Source organism: Carassius carassius, chromosome 6 (assembly GCF_963082965.1).
Source record: "Carassius carassius chromosome 6, fCarCar2.1, whole genome shotgun sequence".
NCBI classification, from domain to species: Eukaryota; Metazoa; Chordata; class Actinopteri; order Cypriniformes; family Cyprinidae; genus Carassius; species Carassius carassius.
In genome coordinates, this window is record NC_081760.1 from 37,828,979 (window position 1) to 37,853,938 (window position 24,960).

The following is a 24,960-nucleotide window of genomic DNA, read 5'->3' on the forward strand; positions in this document are numbered from 1 at the left end:
AAACAGATATACAGTTTCAAAAGTATTGCACAAAAATTATAATGTTGGATTTGTAATTCAGAATTGCAAGAAAATTATGAATTTTGCCAGTCACTCCAAAATTAAAATTTACCATTTTTATTCAGACAGTATTTTTATGTATGTATATATAATTAGAAAAGTATTTTGGATAAAACAACAATATGAAAATTAATGGTAAGTTTTCAAGAGATGACATTTAATTTCTATAATCAACAAATGTTGGTTATATAATTATGTAGCACATCCGTCTGTGAGAAGGCTGTCCTGGAGGTCAGAGATGCCGAGGTATCGAGCCCTGTGTTCTGGAAATTGGCTTTCCTGACTTGTAGGCCAGTATTCAACCCAGGTCTGCTCTCCAAAGATGTACTGCAGACTAAAAACGATACAAGAGTGAAGACAAAACATAAAAAAATGAGAAGCTACACATCATGTCCAGTATAAGGATCAAGATAAAATGTTTAAAAAGGAAATACATTACATACATACATTCTGAAAAACATTTAGCCTACACATATTTTCAACAACTACTGTATTTCTCTTGTAATAAAAAATAAATAAATAAAAAAACAGGTATTGACCATGAAAATAAAAGTCCAACATATTGGCTAATGCCGATAATAATAATAATAATAATAATAATAATAATAATAATAATAATAATAATAATAATAATAATAAAAAAGGCCAAATATGGGATGATATATCAGCCTTGGAAATATATCAGTCCAACACTACTATATATATATATATATATATATATATATATATATATATATATATATATATATATATATATATATATATATATATATATATATTAGGGCTGGTAAGCAATTAAAAATTTTAATCTAATTAATTACATGATGTGGTGATTAATTAATCGAATTAATCGCACATCAAATTTGGATAAATTATTCAGAAAATATAATTTAAAGTCATTGTTGTGCAAAGCATCAAACAGAGATTACAAAAACTGGGTTCAGCAAGAAATATTTTACATTTACATTTAGTCATTTAGCAGACGCTTTTATCCAAAGCGACTTAAAAATGAGGACAGTGGAAGCAATCATAAACAACAAAAAGAGCAATGATATTTAAGTGCTATAACAAGTCTCAGTTAGCTTTAACACAGTACACATAGCAAGGGCTTTTAAATAATATAATAAATAAAAAGAAAACAGATAGAATAAAAAAAGAATAGAGCAAGCTAGTGTTAGAGGTCTTTTTTATAATTGTATAGTAAATAAAAAGTAAATAGAATACAAAAAAATAAGAACGATATTTAGAGTGTTTTTTTTTTTTTTTTTGATGGAATGATTTGTTTCCTCTGCTGAAATCAGCTGCTGAGTTCATGGGTGGAACAAAAATATGGCAGGACTTTTACTCTTTGGCCCCTGGACTACCCACCTCTGAAAGTCATTCAGGCGGACTTTAAATAACATAAAATAGAACTTTGCATAAGTTGCAGCAAAAAAAAAAATTGTCACTTCATTGCACTACACTCTACAGACTTTGAAGGCATAAATCTCAGGCAAATCCTGCTCTGTTGAAGACACACAGTGGACACCTACCTTCCCCCGAGGTCTGGCAGGTCAACAGATCTGCCCATGATGAGGTACGACTTGCCTTTCACCAATCCTAAAGGTTCTCTGCAACTTGGGCGAGCCAAAAATCGTCTCACTTTCTTCTCAACATCCACATCAGTGCCTACAGGACAGAACAGTGTTTAGGACACAATTCTACTGCAATGCAATTTAACTTTCTGTAGAGAATGTATAATGGGATAAGTATACAGTAATGAACTGTACCTTCTTTCAGCACCTGGTCCACCCTCAGATCATAGATGTCCGAGTCCTGTTTCAGATCCATTCCCTCCACTGTAACTTTATAAACTGTCAAACACATTATATTGTTATCAGAACTAAAAGGCTCAGGCCAAACATTTTTACTGCATTTGCACAAGTCATGTACACCTAGGATGGCATGAGGGTGAGTAAGTCATGGGGTCATTTTCATTTTTGGGTTAACACGCCCTAAACCTTGTGAATCTTAATTTCTGGAAGTATAAGTGTCATAAACACGAATCAACGCAGAACTGAATGCATTTACCATAATCCATTCCAGGTTCACAGGCTCTATCTAAACGCACTTCATCTCCAACATGGTTTTTCTTCTGGTAACTGCAGTTTTCTGTGTTCAGAAAAGTTGATAATGTACATGCACACACATTCACACTTGTAATCAGAGACAAATTTGTTAATTTTTCCTTGTTTACATTTAAAAATAAAATAAACCATAATTTCTTCAAATGTTAAATCTGGTAATATAGATGATTGCAGTTCAACCCTAGCAGTTTGTTGAGCACATTAAAGGCCGGACTGTTTAATTACAACATTTAGGAATGTTTTTGCAGGCTAACATTAGTGGACTGCAGGGGACCAAATAAAATGATTTATTATATAAACAATATTTTGTGGCTGATAATACCTTCTGCACACTGGCACAGGTCTCCCTTACACAGTATGGATATAGCACCATCTGTCCTTTCAGGGTGGAAGAACTTTGTACAGCGTGCATCTGAAAAACACACACACAAAACAGACATGGATCAAACAGACATGATTCATCAAATGCAAATTAATTAATCAATCAGTTCTGGAATGTAAGCTACTTTATTATAGCAAAGTGCATGAGCCCATGGTTCTTTGTAACTGCAAGTTTCAGTTTAGATTTAACTACTACAGATATGCTGTTTATAATGCCACTATAATTTATAATTGTTTTATACTTGTACAGGTGCATCTCAATAAATTAGAATGTTGTGGAAAAGTTCATTTATTTCGGTAATTCAACTCAAATTGTGAAACTTGTTTATTAATTAAATTCAGTGCACACAGACTGAAGTAGTTTAAGCTTTGGTTCTTTTAATTGTGATGATTTTGGCTTACATTTAAAAATATTATTAGTGAATATTTGGCCTTCTGGAAAGTATGTTCATTTACTGTACATGTACTCAGTACTTGGTAGGGGCTCGTTTTGCTTTAATTACTGCCTTAATTTAGTGTGACATTGAAGCGATCAGTTTGTGGCACTGCTGAGGTGGTCTGGTCTCTTGTTTCTCATTTTCCTCTGGACAATAGCTCATAGATTATCAGTGGGGTTCAGGTCTGGTGAGTTTGCTGGCCAGTCAAGCACACCAACACCATGATCATTTAACAAACTTTTTGAAGTGTGGGCAGGTGCCAAATCCTGCTGGAAAATGAAATGAGCATCTTCAAAAAGCTGGTCAGCAGAAAGAAGCATGAAGTGCTCAAAAATATCTTGGTAAACGGCTGCAGTGACTTTGGTTTTAAAAAAAAACAATGACATTGCACCCCAAATCATCACAGACTGTGGAAACTTAACACTTAATTCAACTTGGGCTCTGAGCTTCTCCACCCTTCCTCCAGACTCTAGGACCTTGGTTTCCAAATGAAATACAAAACTTGCTCTTATCTGAAAAGAGGACTTTGGACCACTGGGCAACAGTCCAGTTCTTCTTTTCCTTAGCTCAGGCAAGATGCCTGTGATGTTGTCTGTGGTTCAGCAAATTCCTTGACACGTCTGTGTGTGGTGGCTCTTGATGCCATGACCCCAGCCTCAGTCCATTCCTTGTGAAGTTCACTCAAATTCTTGAATTGATTTTGCTTGACAATGCTCATAAGGCTGCGGTTCTCTCGGTTGGTTGTGCATCTTTTTCTTCCACACTTTTTCCTTCGACTCAACTCTCTGTTAACATGCTTGGATACAGCACTCTGTGAACAGCCAGCTTCTTTGGCAATGAATATTTGTTGCTTACCCTCCTTGTGAAGGGTGTCAATGACTGTCTTCTGGACAACTGTCAGATCAGCAGTCTTCCCCATGATTGTGTAGCCTAGTGAACCAAACTGAGAGACCATTTTGAAGGCTCATTTAACCTTTGCAGGTGTTTTGAGTTGTTTAACTGATTGACATGTAACCCTGATCATAAACCTAAAACAGATATTTCCTGAAAAGTTATTTCTCAATTCTGATTGGTTAATGGATGTTGATCCAGGAACATGTTGTACTTGGTGAAATCATGGCCACCGTGTGTATGTGTGTGTGTGTGTGTGTGTGTGTGTGTGTGCACCAAACGCTTACTGGGTGAGTAATATTCATATATTGTGACTGCAGCGGGTTGTAGGACACCCACATTAAGCATCTTGTTCATTCTGAAGGCAAGTCTTTGTGGCTCTTTACGCAAAACCTGAAAAAACAGGAAACAAACCAAATTTTTGATTAGGCTACAGGTCCTATTGCACACTGGAAACGGTCCATGTTAACATAAGCACAAGAAAAAAGGAATAAAAAAAGGAATTAAACAATTTACACTGCAATTATATTGTGGTATAGCTGATATAAAACAAAATAAAATGTACATTTTTTACACCGATATGCTATATGTTAAATATGTACTTTCTCTTGTGGTTATAAGACTATAATAATTCGGCCAAACTGCAAAAAATGCGAATGCAGTAACATGGAACCTTCTGGCAGTAGAGTATATTCTTTGTCGGCCAATCAGAAGCAAGAATTCAACATATTTTAAATAAATATATTATAGAAATACCCTGTCTAAGTAGAGGATGAGGGATCCTCGCTCTGAGAGCACTTTGTCCATCTCAAATTTCTGAATGTATCTCTCCTTCCCTCTGGACAACTGAGGGCAAAGAAACAAGACACAAATGAACACATGATATGATAAAATTGCTTTATTACCTGCTTGTAAATGATTATTAGATTGCATGCACAATCAAGGTTGTTTTTTATATAGTGCTTTATACAACACAAATTGTTTCAAAGCAGCTTCACATTAAACCAAAAAAACTGTGTTAAAATGTTTATGAATCACGAAACAAAATTTCAGCTGTAAAGCAGCTCTAGTGTCATGATTCAACTCGATTCAGTACAGTGTTGTTTCAATGCAGTTCAACTGCTAAAGTTTCAAAATTCATTAAAAAATTTAAATTCATTAAAAAATTTAAATTTAAAAGATGTATTTCTACAGAACACACCAGTGTTGTTATTATTCATCTCAAGTCAGTTTGATTTTAATCTAAATAAAGTGAATGAAGGCCTCCTGTAGTGAATCAATGCATTTTTGTAAGAAAAATATCCATATTTAAAACTTTTAAACTCTAGCTTCCACTGACCATTGCACGCAAGCTCATTCCAGCAAATGATTTAGGACGTAGGAGTATTGTAAGGTCCCGTGCACGAGAACCGACGTTTGTTTACAGAAGCAAAGGAAAATCATTCTCCTCTTGGCTTATATCGAAATACTCATTTTTCATTTTTCAACAATCATTTTTCTTTACATCTTTTTAATCTTTGTTTTGTACTTCTTTGTAACTTTTCATCTTTTCATGTCCTATTTCATCCACCGGAAAAGCGTTCTATTGTGAACATACATACAATAGTTAGCGGAAGCTAGAGATTTTATATGGATGGATGTTCTATATTGGACTTTTTTTGGACTATTGACAAAAAACACCTATTCACTGCCATTATAAAACTTGGAAGAGCCAGGAAAATGTTTAATACAACTCCGATTGGATTTGTCCGAAAGAAGAAAGTCAGATAAACCAAGGATGGCTTGAGGGTGAGTAAATTATGTTAAATTATATTTATATTTATATTAAATTATTTTCATTTTTGGTTGAACTATTCCTTTAACAGGATAATGTAATGCTAAACTGCGTTAGCAATAGCTGTTTAGATTAAATCAGCTAGTGATTTGACAATGTCAGATAAGCCTTATATTTAAGGTTTGCTTCTAGGATGTTCTAGATTGATGTAATTTACTATACAGATGTGAGGCATCACTGCATCAGTTTATCATCACAATACCTCTTCCAGATCTCGGTTCTCCACAGCAAATCCAGTCGGTATGCCAATGTCCAGAATAGTCATGGTGGCATCAGTTTTATCACTTTTGTAGCTGTGAAGATGAAGATATCAAGAGAAGATTTTAATGACAGGTCTTTTTGGTTTTGTAGTTTTGCTCCATCTATTCTGTCTGTGTTTAAAGCTGTTTTCACACTAGGGCTTTTGGTTTGAACCCGAATACATTTGACTTCCGATTTATCATGTAGTAGTAATGCAGAGTTGCTCATCTCTGAATAAACTTGTCTCTGTAAAGCGAGTTGCTTCTGTGTCAGAATACACTGAAACTGAAATCTCTGTCAGCTGTCACTAGAACTCACATTCATGACGCAAACAATAATAATAATAAAAAAAAAAGTGATCGAACTTGGACACCGACTAATCAGTGAAAAGCCAATTAACAAGTCAGAGTGAGAAAACAGCCAAAATAATCACATGCTGTTATTGGCATGACAATAAACTTATTAGAATATGTGTTAACATACTAGAAATCCATAGTCATCTTGTACGTTTCAATGGCTCCTTGTTTTGCTAAAGAAAAAAGAAAAAAATTGTTAAAAATCTAAACTAACAAACAACACATAATGACAACACATAATGAAGTCTTATGGAGGTTTTATTTTAGCTCTGGATGTATGAAAAGTGCCACAGAAAGGGTAGGAATTCAATCTTACTTTCAATGTCTTTCTCCATTTTAACAGTCAGATCAAAGGAAGTACAGTCAGATTTCTTCTCAACAGGTCTGGCGTAGTACATCGTCAGAACCTGAAAACAGCCGAACGTCTCAGATTAGATGTTACACACTTTAATATTGCAGTTGACTGTATAAAAGCTCATGAACACTCACTGAGAGAGTCGCTGTTCCAGTTCCTTTAGCAGTTACATTGAACTCCTGTTTTATGTCCACCTGTTGAGTGAATGCAGACATACTCGAGTCATCAGAATTAAGTCCATGATATAATAGAGATACCTGAAGATTTCACTGACCAAATGTAAGACCATTTACATTGTAAACAATTAAAACTGATGGATGACAATTAATAAAACTAACATAACCCCCCCCCCCCCCCCCCCCCCCCCCCCCCCCCAAAAAAAAAAAAAAAAAAAAAACAGTTTGAATCTAGTAGATGAGTTATTCCTCACCCTGTCTGATCGTGTAAGATGTGCATTCTCTCTTTTGATCGTATATCTGACAGGTTTGCTTCTTCCTGCTACAGACAGCTCCACTTCCATATTGAAGTTGTGTCGGTCCTTCACCTGCGTGCGATACTCTGCCACGGCCTGGAACACCATGATGGTCGCCTAGAAAAGACAGAAAAGCATTTAAATCCTGTCCTGCAGTGTCTGTCCTGCACTTGTTCTGCTGTCTATCAGTCAAATGATGGGGTGTTAGTGTACCTGTGTGGTGCCAGATCCTCCATAGTGAGACTGTTGTCTGGCCAGCCAGTGCACTGCTTCTCCTGCTTTATCAAAGTCTTTTGCCCTCACAAGCGCCAGCACAGCATAAGCCGTCGCCTCTAGTGAGTGATGATGCTGTCCAGGGACAGTCCAGGACCGACCGGCTGTTTTAAACACAACACAGCAATAGAAACAGGATTGTCTCAAGCAGCTGTCATTACACCACAAAACATCTGTAATTCTTCCATTATTTACACTTGGGTCAGAGTGAGTACTGTTACAAAGTGCATCTCTTTTTGATGCCTTATTGACTTGACTGACCTTCTTTTTGTGAGGAGTGTTTCATCAAAATGTCTTTTTTGAGTTTGTCAGCATTGGCCATGGCGTAGGATGTCATTGCAACAGCGTAAGGATTGGTCAGTTGTGGAAGTCGACCTTCCAAGAAAGAAACAGCCTTCCTGATACTTTCAGGCAGACTCTATAAAAGTGAGTGGTAGAGGTTAAACCCAAAAGAAGGGTGTAAAAAGCAATTGTTCATTATGAATAGTTCTGGCAAAAACAATGATGTAAGAGGTGTTCTTACACCGACTGATCCAGCACAGATCTCTCTAGCCTCTTGCATGGCAATCACAACAAAGGCCGTCAGAGAGGCATCAGCATCTTTGCCACGCACGTCACCCTGGAATACAGTACAAAGTAAAACAAAATAGCATTATTATTATTTTTTTTATGAAATCATCAAAGTTTGCTAAAAGAGCTTGCAAAAATATTTTTCCAGGACTGCAGGACTACAAAATATTGTGAGATAGTGACAGTATAGGTATTGCAAATGCTTTGGTTCACCTTTGCATTGTCATGAAAAACTTTACACATGCTTGTCGAATTATTGCCATTATATATATATAAAAATATATAATACTCTGCGCCGCTGCAGCGAAGCAGTTTTCTATAATCTATCATTTAACTGTGTGGGGAATTGGCAAATTGCCGCCCCTGCTTGCTAAGAAGGTGCCGTGCACACAGAAGCTGTGTGTGAGAAAGGGAAAGGGGAGCGGGGCGTGGGGCGCGGGGGACACTTCACCTCTGGGTCCATCCCAAATGTCGAAGGGGGTCTCGCCCAGGGTGTAATTCAATGTAGTAATTCAAATGCAACTGATCTTAGAGTGTGCAAAAGTTAATTATTTAATGTAGTTCTACTGCTAGCTTCCATTCCTGTTCTCCTGTACTCCAGTTGAGTTTAAATACAGTCTGTCATAGTCATATTCAACTTACCACCATCTCTCCATGAATCACAGCTGACTCCTCTTTAAAGGACCCATCTGGAAGTTGTTTGTGCAGAACCAGCCACTTGAGGGCACTGCAGAGCACATTTTCCTCTATTTGAGCAAAGTCATTGGCCATGGCGAAGACTTTGGCCACATATGCTGTAAGCCTTTAACAGAGAGAAACAAGTGCAAATGAGTGGCAAGTAATAACTTGCAACCAATAATCTTAATAATAATAATAATAATAATTTATCACAGGGAATCACTGGCAATGAAAATAAAACAAATAACATTGATTGAAATTAAAATACCATGTGCTGCTCGGCCTGTGTGTCCATGCAGCATAGGATCCATCTGTTTTACGGTAACCCAGCTGTCGCTGATAACCTTTATACAAAAAATAAATAATTTATTGTTTATTATCTTTTTTTGATCTAAAGTTTTCTTGAGAGCATCTCTCAGAGTATCCCTTAGCAAAAAGTAGTATACTTCAAGTTTATTTTATTAAGTTTACTTAAGTAAAGTTCAAGTATACCTTATGTAGCAAGTATACAAAGTGTTCTAGTGTTCTAGTAGTATACTTGTAAGTGTACTGTTTCAATACTCATTGGGACTAAATCGGCCCACTTTCTAGTATGTAAAATTTACTTTTAAATATACTTTAAGTATAACAGTAGCAAACTTTGAGTACACAACTAGTTTACCTCTATGTTTGTAATTTTTACTGCAATTATAATAAAAGTGAACTTGATTTGCTGATAGTTTACTAATTAAATACTTTGTACACTTATCCTGCAAGTATACTCATAAGTTTTCTTTAAGTGAACTTTATATCATACTTTAAGACTACTATGTCCCTATTTAGGTTTGAATTTGTATAAATTTTGTTACATGGATATCTGAGCATGCAAAACATACAAAGAAAGGACAGTGTATCTACTTGTAAACAAAAACATTTCATTAAAGCTTCATGCATTCTTTTTTAAAACACTTTAATGTGGGTAAGTTACAAAAAAAGATGATAGATTCAGGCTACACACACTTTAACTACACAGAAATCCTTGCAAAATTCCAATCAGACAACGGATGAGGAGATTTCGCTCAAGAGCAATTGATGACATGGCTGAGAAGAAAATATTTAAGTGTAGGTATTATTATGGTTTTTATGACCTAGATGTACATTTTACCAGTTGTTACCTACAGTTTATACAAACATTATGGTCATCGACCAGTGTTTGATATCTCAAACATAATAATAGCGGTTAGACGTTGGATTTTGGTTGAAAATGAAAATCGGGTTGGCGTCTAAATCCAACGACTGTTTGACGTCAAGCTCCAATGTTGGGCAGATGCTGAATTTTGGCTGGAATAAACAGACTTCTACAGAAGTTATTTTTGAGAATTAACAGAGGTTTAGATGTTGATGTTTTATTTGAAAATGTTTGGTCACCATTATTGTGATCAGTGTTTGCTTTAGTTGTGTAGTTTGACTCTTGGCTTAGTAAGTTTGTGGTTCCTATAATAGTGTTTACCAAAACACATAATTTGTTATAAAAGGAGCCATAAACTAAGATAAGGTGATATAGTTTGTCATCATGAAGCAAAATGATTGAAGAAAATTAGTTTTATCGTCATTGACCCGAAGTGGTTATTTATTATTAATGAACGATATTCAAGAGACAATACTTTCTTCCCTCAATTCATTCTGAATATTTTTTGGGAGAAAAAGCTTTCGAGACACACAGACATCAATAATCAGTGTATGAATTTCAACAATGGTGACATGCTCCATGCAGCAATGCATGCTGGGAGCCACCATAATATAAAACGCATGGCTCCCAGCATGCATTGCTGCATGAAGCATGTCACCATTGTTGAGATTCATACGCTGATTGTTGATGTCTGTGTGTGTCAGCATAGGTTAATTTTTTTGAGCTCATATTTGTTAAAAGATTTTAACTGATTGTTATAATACCGCTGGATCTCATGTGACAGAAACACGGGGTTTGTAATATGAATGTACTAATGGAACAACATAATTGTTAGATTAAAAAACAAAAAACATCAGCGAATCAGGTTATTTCATGATGATTATAAGACCATTAACAGATAACAGCCATCACTTGATCTCATGTCACTTTAGCTTTCTTTGATCCTGCAAATGTGCTGCCATGCATTTCACCCATTTTTGCAGTGTGGTGCTTATTCCCACCAAAATTCAACGTCTGTCTGATGTCGGAATTTGATGTCAAACAAAGTTGGGTTTAGACGTCAAACCGACTTTAATATTCAACCAAAATATGACGTCTGACTGACGTTGGATTAGTTGGAGTCCAACGTCTTCCTGATGTCACATTGATGTACTGTGACTGCTGGGTGGTGTTTCTTTTCCTTCTTCACTTGTGTATTTTTGAAAATTTTGTACAGAAGATGCATACTAGCACCCTCTACCATAAAACAATGAAAACACAGATTCTAGGAGTATAGCTCAAATATATTTAGACTTTTTGTAAGTATAAGTCAAGTATACTTAAACATAATTTTAAGTATATTTCTGAGAAGTACATAAAGAGCATTTCTGAGAAGTACATAAAAAGTAAACTAAAAGTATACTTTCCTATTTTCAGTTTAAAAGAAGTATACTAATAGCACACTTGAATAAACTTCTTTTTCGTAAGGGATGTTATGATTTTATTTCAAATCACCTGTGTTGATATGGTTGATAGCTTCATTTCGGCGCTCCATGCCAACAGTCTCCCACTGACTGGTGCTGTCCAGATAATGAGTGGCAATGACAGGAAGAGTCATACCGATCATGATCTGCTCTCCACATCCACTGGGCTGGACAATAAGGCGACCCATGAAGTCTCCACTGATGGCTTGCTCAACTGTCTGAGCGATCTCTTCACCTGGAGAGATAAAAGAGTGAATGCAGACTGAGTATTCAGCTTGAGCTGGTTTGACTCGACACTAGAGCACGGGAATCAGAATGGTTACTGGTCATCCTGAAGAAACATCATACATTGTGTCCTAACCACGACATGCAATACAAGGTATCTTTTCCATGTTAATCAGAGTTCTGTTCTTATCAGCTGCTACAGCAATATCTGACGAAAGAGGTATGCTACCTTAATGAATCAAAAAACAAACAAACTAAAAAACTAAATATGGCAGTTGATTCATATTTCAAGATCGATGCATATGAATCAGCATGATTTGTAATCGATGCCAGAAAATAGAAAACCGTTGCTTGATATTTTTTTTTTAATAGGTTGTGTTAACAAAGAGTACTCAGAGTCAAAGATTCATTAGCCTAATTAAAAAAAAAATTATTTGGCAAATGCAAAGCCCTGTAAATTAAGCCCAGTCTCAAACAGATGAGGCAAATGCCATGACCAAGTGAAAAAAATCTTACAGTTATTAGAAACCAGCACCTTTATGAAGTACGGATGCAACACATTTGTTGTGGACATGGAAAAATAGACACTATGATTGTAGTTATAGACTTTATCTCTTCTTAAAATAATTCACTCATTCACTGAAAGCATCTTTTTCCTTACCAGTAATTGAGATGTAGGTGTTAGCAGGAGTGTCTGGAACTCGATCAACTGGTATGTCAGATTTTACAACTATAGGTTTTTCTCCTGTTCGAGAAATAGTGAAGAACATCAGGATGGAGGAAGAGACATGAGTCACATGCTGATCACATTTGGTTTGCTTTTTGGTTTTTGAGTACTGAACGATAAAAGAGCAGGAGTTCATTGGTATTCATACATGTTTTGTCTTGACTGACCGAAAGTAAAATCACATTAATTCACGTTTTTTGTGATTGAATACAAGTTTGTATGGTTCACAGTAAATCTCACCGTTCTTAACAGGATTGAGCTCCACATTTTTTCTGTGTACTGGAATCAGCACACCCTCAGACTGAAAGAGAGAGATAGAGTGTTAACTACCCATGATGCTCTAGTGTATCTATTCAAAATGATGAACCTCTATTAATGATACAAATGACCAAATAATGTCAGAATTTCCCATTAGACGTACCACCACCTTCAGCGGCTTTCTCACTCCATCAGAGTAGATGGCATCATATGCTGAAGCTTTCACCTCAATCATGTGATTTCCCAGCGTCATGGGAATAATCACATATGAAACTGATGTACTGGAGTCTTTCTCAACAGATATTGTTGTTCTGTATTTGCCTTTCTTACTGGCAAAGCTGCAAACATCTTCTGTCTCCATGAACTCCACACGCACCTGGATAAAATAATAAAATGAGACTCAAATAATTTAATATCTTAGATGAAACTTCCTCCATAATAAATGCATACGAGTTTAACATGAAATGTGTGATGATGGGATATATTTCTGTTTCAGCACAGGACAGTATCCTACACGTTTCTTCAGTTTGAGTCACAAGCATCTCAAAAACCTCAAATGAGTCTCAGGATCCGTGCATGCTGTCATTAGATGATTTGACTCAAGCAGAAATGTTTACTGCAATCCACATGACTATAATGTGCATAAAAACTGAATAAATTTTTTTATATATTAAAAGTATTCCACCTTCTGCTTCTTTGGGGTGTAGTTGTGAATAATGGCCCTGATTTCCAGTTGTTCGCCGCGCACAGCTGAGTAAGGCATCTTTAGGTCAATGAAAAGATGCTTAAAAACGACCATCTCCTCAGGTTCTGCCACACAGATGCCTTCGAGGAACACAGACACACAGAAGAATTTAAAGCAGCAGCTCCTGGAGGATGACGACGATGATGATGATGATGATGATGTTTTTCAGAGCATGTATTGTGTGTTTGCAGCTTCTCCTTACCAAGTGTTGGTGACAGACTGACAGCCAAGATCTGCCAGGTAGTGATAGAGTCTTTCAGATAGATCACTTTTTCTTTGGCTGGTGTTGGACTGGAATATAAGATATATATAAATGTGAAGTTACAAATATGAAATATGAGAAAATACCAGTAATAACAGAAACTGTTGAAGTACAGTTATAACATTTGTTTACTATCTAAATTCATGTCAGCCTAATAAAGCATCATAAGGTGGGCGGCCTGGAGGAATTATGTCTCACAAGCAACAAGATTCAGATTTCTAAAGTTTTCTAAATGTAAGCACATTAAATACTGTTGTATACCACTACTGCTTTCCTACTAACATCTTGACATTAATGGATGTCATTTCATGTTGTTGAGCTAAAAATAAAATGCATAACATCAAATGCAAAAATTGAGAAACAATGCTTGCTCTTTGTCGTCGGAGGTCATCAGCTCAAGTCAGCTGAGATCATGATGTTTATTCACTGTCAGTGACTTGTCTAAGACTTGTCTGAATGTCTCCTACACAGCAAATAAATCTGAGCGAAATTAACTCTGCTGGGAGTACATGTGAGACCACACTCAAGAGTGTGAAAGTGTTAAAATAGGAGTGTTAAATTAACACTGAAGCTGAGTTAAAGTTAATGATATAATTAAGTGATTAATTGATGAATGGTTGACCATTATTGACGAGACCTGATGTTAACATGCAGAATCAACAAAGACGAAAATCACTATTTTAATGGGGTCACCATTATAGTGGTCAGTGTTTACTTTAGTTGGGCTCTTGACCCCTAAAATGTTAAAGTCAGATTTTAATTGGCTGTTATAACTGAGTTATAAAACTGATGGACAAGCAAAGACTATTGTTATTCCTGAATTACTTCGTTAAAGTTACATTGTTGAAGAATCATAGAGCTGCAATAATCAACAATGTATTGCCAGCATTTTAAATACAATCTGAGGAATTTCTTAAAAGTTGTTTGTTCAAAAGAGTCTTTCAGTTAGACATGCAAACATCAAGAATCAACCTGTGAATCTCAACAATGGTGAAAATCCAAAAAGCATGTTGCAGTGCATTCTGGGTGCCACCTATCAAAATTCATCCATGGCTCCCATGATACATTGCGGCATCAATAAATTATTAGCTGAATTGTTTCAGTAATTTTACTTTATTCTTACTATTCTATTTTTCTTTCTTATGTTAGTCTTAGTCGTTTGTTTTCTAATGTTTAGAGTTGTTCTGTTTTTCTATATGCTGTTTGTCACCGTTGTTGAGATTCCTACACTAATTTTTGATGTATGTGTGTGCCTAAAAAAAAAGCTTCTTTTTTTTAGAACAAAAATCATAACTTTTAAGAAATCCTCTTAATTAGCGGGTACTGTACAATCACAGGGTTGTTATAATCAACGAGGTCAATCAAATCTGTTTATGCTTTAACTGAGTTTGGTGATTCAGGTCAAACACCCATGTTTTGAGTTTTTCTTGTCTGTTTGTTACAATTCAGTTGTAACAGCCAAGCCAAATCTGACTTTTAAAATGTAAGGCTCAAGAGCCCAACTAAACCAAACACTGACCACTATAATGGTGAAACCATAAAAATAGTGATTTTCATCTTTGTTGATTCTGCATGTTAACATCAGGTCTCGTCAATAATGGTCAATCATCACTCAATTAATCACTTAATTATCTAATTAACTTTAACTCAGCTTCAGTGTTAATTTAACACTCCTATTTCAACACTTTCACACTCTTGAGTGTGGTCTCACATGTACTCCCAGCAGAGTTAATTTCACTCAGATTTTTTTGCTGTGTACTCACCATTTGTCACATAGATCAATCTCCTCCCAAAGCCAACTCTCAGGGAACTGCGTACGTGACACAATCTCTTCAGAGTCTGTGTAATAGTCATCATCATCATCACCTGTTGTGACAGAGAAAAAAAATAAACAGTGGAAAAACATCAGATAATATAATCATATAAATTGTATCATTATTATCTCTGATGACTATCCACTTCCACTATTATCCTACTTTCCAAAGTACCCAAGCCTCAACATATCAGTGTTAATTAATGCCACCGGATCCTTGTCGCTTTGACATTGTGACAAGTTCAAGTGAGAATTAGATGCTGCATTTTCAGTTTATTTCATACATTGATAGCTTCTGATAGGACAGCGCACGCTAGCGGAGCCATCAGTTCATAAACTCACTGCGAGCCAGAATCATCTCCTCCTCTTCGGTCTCTGTGTGCTTGCGATCTTTTATCTGGTCACAGCAGTCCAGGAAGGCCTCGACACACTTTACCCCATCGACGATGTACGTGGATCTTTGTTTACAGGTGTAGCCGAGTTTATTATCCTTCATCCCATCAACACAACACTGCTTCTGTTCACCAGTGTATTTACCAGCTGAGAAGACAATGTCGGTGTAGAACAATGAGGGGAGTAGGAAAACCCAAACATAAAAATGTGTTTGAGAACTGACCTAAACAAGAAGGGTCTTTAACACAGTAAATGTTCTTGTATACTTCAAACAAAATCAAGGACAAGCTGATGTTTGTTAGTTTGAAACAGCTTGCCAAAACAAACTTTAAAGAAACGTTCACCTTCAAACTACACAGCAAATAAATCTGAGTGAAATTAACTCTGCTGGGAGTACATGTGAGACCACACTCAAGAGTGTAAAAGTGTTAAAATAGGAGTGTTAAATTAACACTGAAGCTGAGTTAAAGTTAATTAGATAATTAAGTGATTAATTGAGGGATGATTGACCATTATTGACGAGACCTGATGTTAACATGCAGAATCAACAAAGACGAAAATCACTATTTTAATGGTGTCACCATTACAGTGGTCAGTGTTTGCTTTAGTTGCGCTCTTGACCCCTAAAGTGTTAAAGTCAGATTTTAATTGGCTGTTATAACCGAATTATAAAACTGATGGACAAGCAAAGACTATTGTTTTTCTGGTGAAAATAAAAAAAGCATGTTGCAGTGCATTCTGGGTGCCACCTATCAAAATTCATCCATGACTCCCATGATGCATTGCGGCATGAATAAATTATTAGCTGAATTGTTTCAGTAATTTCCTTTATTCTTACTATTCTATTTTTGTTTTTTTATGTTACTTTTAGTAGTTTGTTTTCTAATGTTTAGAGTTGTTCTATTTTTCTGAATATGCTGTTTGTCACCGTTGTTGAGATTCCTACACAAATTTTTGATGTATGTGTGTGCCTAAAACAACCTTTTCTTATGATCAGAACAACTTTCAAGAAATCCTTTTAATTAGCGGGTACTGTACAATCACAGGGTTGTTATAATCAATGAGGTCAATCAAATCTGTTTAGGCTTTAATTGAATTTGGTGATTCAGGTCAAAAGCCTGCGTTTAGATTTTTTTTCTTGTCTGTTTGTTACAATTCAGTTGCAACAGCCAAACCAAATCTGACTTTAAAAATGTAAGGCTCAGGAGACCAACTAAAGCAAACACTGACTACTATAATGGTGACATAAAAATAGTGATTTTCATCTTTGTTGATTCTGAATGTTAACATCAGGTCTCGTCAATAATGATCAATCATCACTCAATTAATCACTTAATTATCTCATTAACTTTAACTCTGCTTCAGTGTTAATTTAACACTCCTATTTTAACACTTTCACACTCTTGTGTGTGGTCTCACATGTACTCCCAGCAGAGTTAATTTCACTCAGATTTTTTTGCTGTGTACCAGTAGAGATTATAGGTATGTGAGGTTTTGTAGCTCCGCCTTCTTTGGCGTGAAAATCTTCTCCGGTCTTTTTTGTCTCTTCAGTCCATTGATGTCAGAAAGTAGTAAAAAATACTAATCTAAAGTTACACACTATTTAAGACTGTGAAGCTGCTTGAGTTAAAGCATAGTGCTAAATGTATAATCGAGACATGATTTGAGTGCTGAATTGCAAAGCTGGTCCAAACATGCACACATCTATAATCACATGCTTTCTCAACTGTTTTCTGACTACTTTCATTTTTGTTGTCTTATTTTGTTCTTGAGAGGAAAGCATGCAGTGCTTATTTACATATGTATTGGAAGAATATAATCAGAAAAAAGTGGCATCTCACCCAGTTTACTAGTGATCTGCTGGAGACTCTCAGCTCTTCGTTTTCTCTTTGAAGTTTTAGGACACTCAGACACTAGAGGACAATTCAGTTTAATAAGTTAGTTTATTGTAAAATATATATATTTAAGAGCAATACGATCTATTTAGTAAACTTCATCAATTATATTCCAAAACCAAGGAAATAAGACATGGGGAAGCAAACAACAGGAAAGTCAAGATATACGAAGGTCATGATATGATCAAAGACAATAGAAACAACAGGACAAAAAACTTATTAGAATAAGAAAAGAAAATAATCAATCAATAGTAAGAAAAGAAAATCATATTAATAATAATAATACAACCTGTTCTGGTGTTGGTTCCTCCTGCACCGTTGGACTCAAACATCAGACCTGCATCAGTGAAAACCCCCATACTGTCCCTCCCACCTCCTGCTGTACAGCCGGTGTCATGCTTCTCTATGACGTCCCAGATCTACAGCAACAAGAGACCATTTATTAACCAGTCTCCAGAGTTCAGTGACTGTTGAGATCCTGATGAAGATCCTTCACCTGAGTCTGAGTGAGTCTGTTCTTGTTAAGGACTTGCACAGCCTTGTCAACCACCACCAGACCAACTTTAGCTCCAGGATCTCCAGTTATCTGCAGCTTGACCTCATCTCCTGTGCCATAGGTATTCATCTTGTCCTTCACCTTAATCTGGAGCTGTTATTAAAACAAGAGATGGTCTGTCAGAAAAACAGACCTAGTTGGCACCTCAGTTGCATCTTGTGATGTCTAACCCACCTTTCCCATGCATGTGTCCTTCACATCGACCCAGACTGAATCAGACACAACCTCAGACGAACCCACATGGTAATAAGCCACAAAGCGGAAGGACGGAACCATGTCTTTGGTTACAGTCACAGGCAGAGTCACTAGAGATTGTCCTTGCCTCTTGAACCTGTCTACTTTTACAATCTGACCTTTACTCAAGATCTGAAAAGGAAGCAGACAAGTAACAAATAAACTTAAGCATCTTTGTATGGTTTCAAACAAGCTGTGGTAGCAATCATATTGATGTAATTAACTGATACATTTGTGGTGCAGATGAATAAGAAATAACTGTTATCTTTACCATGTATGTTAAGTCTTGATCTTTGACTCCAGGACTTTGTCCAGTGTTCAGATTTACTTTTATTGGATCACCGATCTGCAGCTCTGCAGCATCAATGCCAATGTGCAGGTAGTTTTTGGAGCCGCCTTTGGTCTCGTAGGCCTGTGCTGTCATCTTCTTCTCTGCCTGCTGCTTTTCATCTATTATTTCTGGATCTTTGGTCTTTGCCTGATTTTTTTTTTTTATAAAAATGTATTCATACTGATTCACACAGACAACAAATAAACTAATCAAACTCAATCTTGTTCCACATATTGGCAGGTCTTACAGTGATCTCCAGTCTTGAAGATCCTCCCGGAGTGTTGACCGTAACCTTTGCAATGCCATTGGATCTTGTTTGACCTCTGACCCCTCCAGGACTGACCTCCAATTCTACATTTTCAGCAGGCGTCTGGTCAGGATTTGTTACGTATACCTTTTTATAAAACCCAGGCCAAACACAAATAAATAAATAAGTGATCTCTGTTAATATATTGATGAAATTGTTGTTCTGTTACTATAATCCTTCAGGTTCTCAAGTATCTAGTCAATGTATAATACCGAAACATCGAAGGGCATCCCGGGTTTGAAGAAGTGTGGTGTTTTTCTGAAGTGGATGGTGTACGGTGACGTCACAATCTGAATGCCTCTCCTTTCTGCTTCCACCATTTCACTGCCTGAAACACACTATTAGCTTCTCCTACAATCACACACGTGCAGGTAAACGTGCATAGAGATCTGTCCAGTCTTACCACTTTCTGTTAATAGACTGACTGAAACATAGATGGATCGTCCAACCAGCTGGTTAATGTTTGGAAAGGTCTCAGTGATCATCTCATTGGTCAGTTCTGCAGTACCCTTTCCTTTTATGATCTACTCATAGATGAAAAACACAGCAACATCAGTCTACAAGATACAATTAAAAGCTATTTAACTTTTTTTTTTTAAACTATCCTCTAGGTGAGGAGGAATGATATTCATCCAAGATAGTAAGATGTTTAACGTCTCTCACCTGAACTTTTTGCAGAGATGCAGGAATACTTATTTTCTTCTCATCTTCCATCACACCAAACACCACAAACGCATTTCCATCCACCTTCTGTCCAAACAGGTACCTGTGAAAACACATCCAATCTCTCCAGTAAAACTGAATGTGAATATTTCTAACAGAACGTGTTAAAATTTACTTCAGTTGGTGTAACCTAATGATGTCTTGTTGAATCAGCTATTTTAAACGATTCTGTATTTCTGACTCAAATAAAACACATTCAGTTTACCTGACACAAGTTAACATAGTTAATGTATTCTGGATAATATATTATTATTATTATTATTATTATTATGCATTGATAAAAAAAGAAAGGGAACACTTAATCATCACAGTATAATACCAAGTCAATTAAAGTCAAACTCTGTCCTTACCCATCCTGACTGATTTGTCTTGTAATTTTGTGTTTTAATTTTGGGTCCTTCTCACTATTTATAGGATGAGGCAGTACCTGCGACCCAATCATGCTGCACAGGTAGTCTAGCTCCTATAGGATGGCACATCCATCCATACATGCTGTCACAAGGAGGTTTGGTGTGTTTAATAACAGAGTCATGAAAGTGATACGGGAGATGGGCCGTTACACAAGGAGAGCTGGACAGGGCACCATGGACCCCATCCACCATCTCATCAGAAGCAGGCCTAGACGTTGTTGTGAGTGCATACAGGATGTGGGAGCCATACACCCTACTAACTAACATTATGAGTTGCTTTGATGAAATCCATGCAAGTTCGAGCAGCCTTTAACATATTATTAGTATTATTTATTTGTTTATTCATTTTTTTACTCAAATTTTTGGTGTGGTTTTAAATTCAGCCCTCATTGGGTTGAAGATTTTGGTTCCCACTGATCGTTGTCACATTATTTTGTTCCTAATGATGTAAGTACTCTATAGGTTTTCAACTTGAATATTTCATTCATCGAGATCCAATGTGTAATTTAAAATGGTCATTAAATGCCCATTTTCCATAAGTTGATATGAATATTTAGGGTCTTAATGGAAAGTCTGTAACAGTTTGGTTAAAATTTCTCAATGGTAGTGTAAACAGCACTTTTTTCCTCGTCAAAAACAAGCCGTTTTCTAGCATTTTCCTTTAAATGTTAATGAGCTCTGCTGACCCCGCCCCTCTCTTCCAAGCTGCTCTCAGAGACTGTTTGCTTAAGGCCTGGTTCACACCGGACGCCGAAGCGACGCGGAAGCGGCGCGGAACGGAGGCCGCTTCCTTTCGGCGCCCATGTTAACCTATGGTGTCGTTCACACCAGACACGGAGCGCCGCGTAGAGCCGCGGCCGGACCGCGCCGTGAAGCGCCAGTTTCGGCGTCTGGTCTATTTTTTGCGCGAGCCGCGTCAAGTCCGGCAGGAAGTCACACAAAGAAACACGAGACAATCCGGTCAGTTGTCAAAATACAAGCAATTTTCAAATTAAAATACCGTGAGTGACAAATGCGAACATATTTGTGTATCTAAACAGACTAGAAAAAAAAAAAAAAAAAAAACACAACACACACACGCACGCACACGCACACACAGAGCAACGGGAGTGGGCGGACTACAGGGCAGGTGGGAGGGGGTGGGGGGGATGTGCTTTGAATAAACAACAACTGAGCAGAAGCGCTTGTCGACCGCCGGCGGAGAATACGTGTCTGGTGTGAACAGGCAGGCGCCGGACTGCGCGTGATTTTCCGTTCCGCGTCGCTTCGGCGTCCGGTGTGAACCAGGCGTTAGCCTCATTCATCGTGAAACTTGCTAATCAGCACATTATTAGGAAAGGTGATTTGCAAAACTTCATTAAACCTTATACTCACTTTTCTGTTGGTGAAGATTTATGTAGACCAGGGGCACATTTTCTTGAGAAACAAATGTAATCCCCAGTGTCTTCAGAGGCTCAGATTTAAAAGTAAATTACGACTGCTATGTTCATTATTATGTCCAACAACAGAACGCATCAATCATTTGGGAGTCGTTATTGTCTACATCTGTTCTGGCGGTGAAAAAATAGCGAACTGATGACAGCTCACTCAGGGCGGAGCTAAGGTAAGAAGCCAGTCCAGTCAGTACTGAAACCCTACTGTCAATCAAACTATCATGGGAGGGGCCTGTCTGTGTGACCTCACAAAGACAGGCATCTGAGATTGACTCGATTTCAGAAAGAGGTAAAGATTTAAGTAGATTAAACACACACACACACACACAATGGTTGTATTTTTATCATTATAGGGTGGTTGTACTGCCAACACACATTTCAGTTAAAAAAACTTGTAAAAGTGCATTTAGCATCTGAAGACCCCTTTAGGTTTTTTTTTTTTTTTGTGCACTTTTTATTAAAATTGAAATTCATCTGACCATCTGGTTGCTGGTCAGGAAAGTCTAATTGTCTCCCGTTACTCCCTGTAAACTACTGCACATCAAAAGACACCCAAGTCACAAAAGAGTTGCACGAGTCAGAATTTAGCTCAAAATCGGAACGAAAGATGCAGAGTGTATAGCCTACCCGGCCTAACTGCAAGTTAATCGAAAATATGTTGTGATTGGAATTGGAATTGGAATTTTGTTCTACAATGAGCCGGCTAACTTTGAGCAGGCTGTGTAAAAAAAAAAAAACGTTTGAAAATATACATTTCAAAAGAATGCAGCAGAACATATTTTGTCTTACTTGGCTTCAATGTCGACTGTCAGAATCTCATCACGCACATAGAAGAATGACTTGCTGGGCTTTAATTTCACTTCAAATGTTGGAAGCACTAAAACCAATCCAGACAAAAGACACAAATAAATCAGTAAATACATTCTTTAACTTGTTATCATATGCTTACACAACAAGAGTTTGTAGACACAGGTCTTACCATATTCTTTGACCTCAAAGTCAGCAGTATATGTCTTCTGAGGAGTGTTTGAGAACAGTGTGACAATCTTCCAGATCCCAGGACTAAAAATAAAACAGAACACATCCAGAATCATACACGTCTTTGTTCATGACATTAAAACATGATAACAGACCATGAACAGCTAAGGATTTCCTGCTTCAGTAGTTTCAGTAGCTTCAGTCCTGATAGTGTTTTACACACCTGGCCATCTCAGGAATGGCATATTTCCCAGACTTCATGCCTTTCACTGGAAAAATCTTCTCTGATGAAACTGTGATGCCTTGTGGATTCTTCAGGAATACATAAATAACAATGAACAGCTGAAATGTTATGAATGACTGTGAGTGTGTGTGAAATAACAGTGTGTACCATGATTTCCACTGTGATTCCAGACTGACTGAGTGGTTCAAGGTTAGGCGTCAGAGAGAAAATCCTGTATTGGACTGCAATAGAGATACTTTGTTTGAAAGTTTAATATATTACTATTTTTGTCTGTTAAATGTGATTAAATGACACCATAAATAGTTAATCTTTACTATGCATTATTATAGCCCTCGAAGCTTAATAATCATCAAGAAATAAAATAATAATAATTCCTCCCATAATCTTAATAAGTGGATTTTTGGCCTGTTGCCAGCTCTGTGTAACTTCTCCTTGCTAAAGTATGTGTAAATAAAAGCATTTAAAAAAAAAAAAAAACTATGTTTTTCATAATATTTAATGAAAAAGTAGTCGTGTCCTTAGATTTTGCATCAGTCCTGTTACTATCATTAATCTAGCTTATTAAAATTAAAAGGTCACGACCTTGAGCACAAGGCTAGTAATAGCTATAACAGTCTAATGGCGTATCTCATATTCTAACATAATATCTAACATAATATACAATTTATTATTATTATTTTTACTTAGCTTCACATGAATTGACACACAATGCATTTTATAGTCACTTAAAGACCTTTTTTTTGTCTGAACACATTTCAGCGTGTAAAAAAAAAAACTTTTTAAAAATCAAATATGCCACTGACACTCCAGATGTGATTTTAATTGTTTTATGATGTCACGCTGATGTAAAAAATGTAAAGTTCTATTCACTCTATATCCGTCGTGTTTTCAGCACTTAATGGTACCTGTGCTAGCAGGTGTGTAGATGGGTTTGTCTGTTTGGACAAATATATATCCAGACTGGAATGAGAGCAGGACCACTTTCTCCAGAGTGACGGTTGGAAACTGAGCTTGTAGATACACATACTGCTTCTCCAGAGGATCGTCAGAGAAGAAGTTCTGATCATCAGGAATCTAAATGACAGAAAATGAATTAGTCATCTGCCAATTTTGAAAAAAAAAAAGAAAGGCATTTTACAAACTAAGTTGTCAAACTGTACATAATGCATCACACATACACCTACACAAGCAAAAGTATGTCAAAGTGGCATCACCTTTATGTCTTTAAGTATTTGGAAATTTTTGACTGCAGTTAGTCTCACTGATTGAGACAGTATCTCCCTGTCTTTTTTTGGGTGGTTCTTAACTGTGATCTTCACATTCAGGTCTCCTCCAGAGTAATCCTGAGCCTCCAAAAACACGTTCTCTGAGGAACCCACCCTCAGCAGATTAGGAGCCGACAGAACAAACCTGAGGAGATCAAATCAGAGCGTTTGAGAACAGATCTGTCAGTGAATCCATGAACAAACAGTGTTTGATACTCACAGCGGGTCACATAGTGTGAGGAGCGGTGAGGAGAGCAGAACAACAGTCAGAAACAGCAGCTTCACCTCCATCCTGACTGTCTGTGTGTCTATTCCTGTGAGCGTCTGTGAAGCTGCAGCAGCTCAGATTTATACCCACCTCCTCCACCCTCAGAGTCCAAACTGCACGCTCTCTTCTGCACCCCTTGTCCCATCATGATGATTAGGCAACACGTTTGGGAAGGGGAGGATCTTGAAATTTTTTTGTGGAATTTCCCAAATTAGAAAATATTGCATTTATAATTTGTGTAAGGAAAACCAAAAATTATGATGAAGCTGTACATGTACATGTATGTCAAGCTATTGCTGTTGTTATTGTTGTTGTTGTTTGTAAACGTTATCATACATCACACATGCACAAACACCCACAAAATGACATATTCAGACTATTATGGTTGCATTTCACAAACATACTGAATTACATGCATAACTGTCTCTTTTAACAGACGATTCAAGTCCCAAGTAATAAAATTGAACCAAATGTCAACTGTATGCCTGAAATGCACCTTAAAAAAATACATTGTGTTCCTTCCATTCAGAAAATAGAAAGCTGTAGAAGCAGAACTTTTCAAAATGTTGTGGACCTGAGTGTAGATTTG

At 36.8% G+C, this 24,960-nt stretch overlaps 1 protein-coding gene across 1 annotated transcript; it reads right to left on the bottom strand.

Annotated features, from left to right (window-relative positions):
• Window positions 1-101: 101 nt before the first annotated feature.
• On the bottom strand, window positions 102-24,474 carry LOC132142852 (complement C3-like). Its single transcript, XM_059553031.1, has 41 exons — window positions 24,324-24,474; window positions 24,053-24,248; window positions 23,744-23,912; window positions 22,986-23,059; window positions 22,818-22,906; window positions 22,596-22,678; window positions 22,406-22,493; window positions 19,714-19,816; window positions 19,454-19,574; window positions 19,263-19,378; window positions 18,991-19,137; window positions 18,684-18,890; window positions 18,353-18,544; window positions 18,119-18,271; window positions 17,912-18,041; window positions 17,569-17,640; window positions 15,677-15,874; window positions 15,285-15,387; window positions 13,462-13,550; window positions 13,200-13,339; window positions 12,678-12,890; window positions 12,497-12,557; window positions 12,191-12,274; window positions 11,336-11,539; window positions 8,942-9,017; window positions 8,638-8,797; window positions 7,949-8,044; window positions 7,687-7,843; window positions 7,366-7,529; window positions 7,111-7,269; window positions 6,815-6,874; window positions 6,642-6,732; window positions 6,453-6,498; window positions 5,932-6,022; window positions 4,652-4,741; window positions 4,183-4,288; window positions 2,509-2,598; window positions 2,131-2,211; window positions 1,830-1,913; window positions 1,593-1,728; window positions 102-394 (listed from the first exon to the last, which is right to left on the bottom strand). Exons 1-41 carry the CDS (start codon window positions 24,392-24,394, stop codon window positions 253-255), a joined length of 4,932 nt encoding a protein of 1,643 aa, XP_059409014.1. The 5' UTR covers window positions 24,395-24,474; the 3' UTR covers window positions 102-252.
• Window positions 24,475-24,960: the final 486 nt, after the last annotated feature.

What these genes read in the sequence shown, in the direction of transcription:
- LOC132142852 (XM_059553031.1), bottom strand. Translation starts at nt 24,394, where the DNA reads ATGGAGGTGAAGCTGCTGTTTCTGACTGTTGTTCTGCTCTCCTCACCG. An exon ending in CACCTACATCTCAATTACTG is followed by an intron (nt 11,540 to 12,190) that starts GTAAGGAAAAAG and finishes TTATCTCTCCAG; the next exon opens with GTGAAGAGATCGCTCAGACA. An exon ending in TCATCCTCTACTTAGACAGG is followed by an intron (nt 4,289 to 4,651) that starts GTATTTCTATAA and finishes CTGTTTTTTCAG; the next exon opens with GTTTTGCGTAAAGAGCCACA.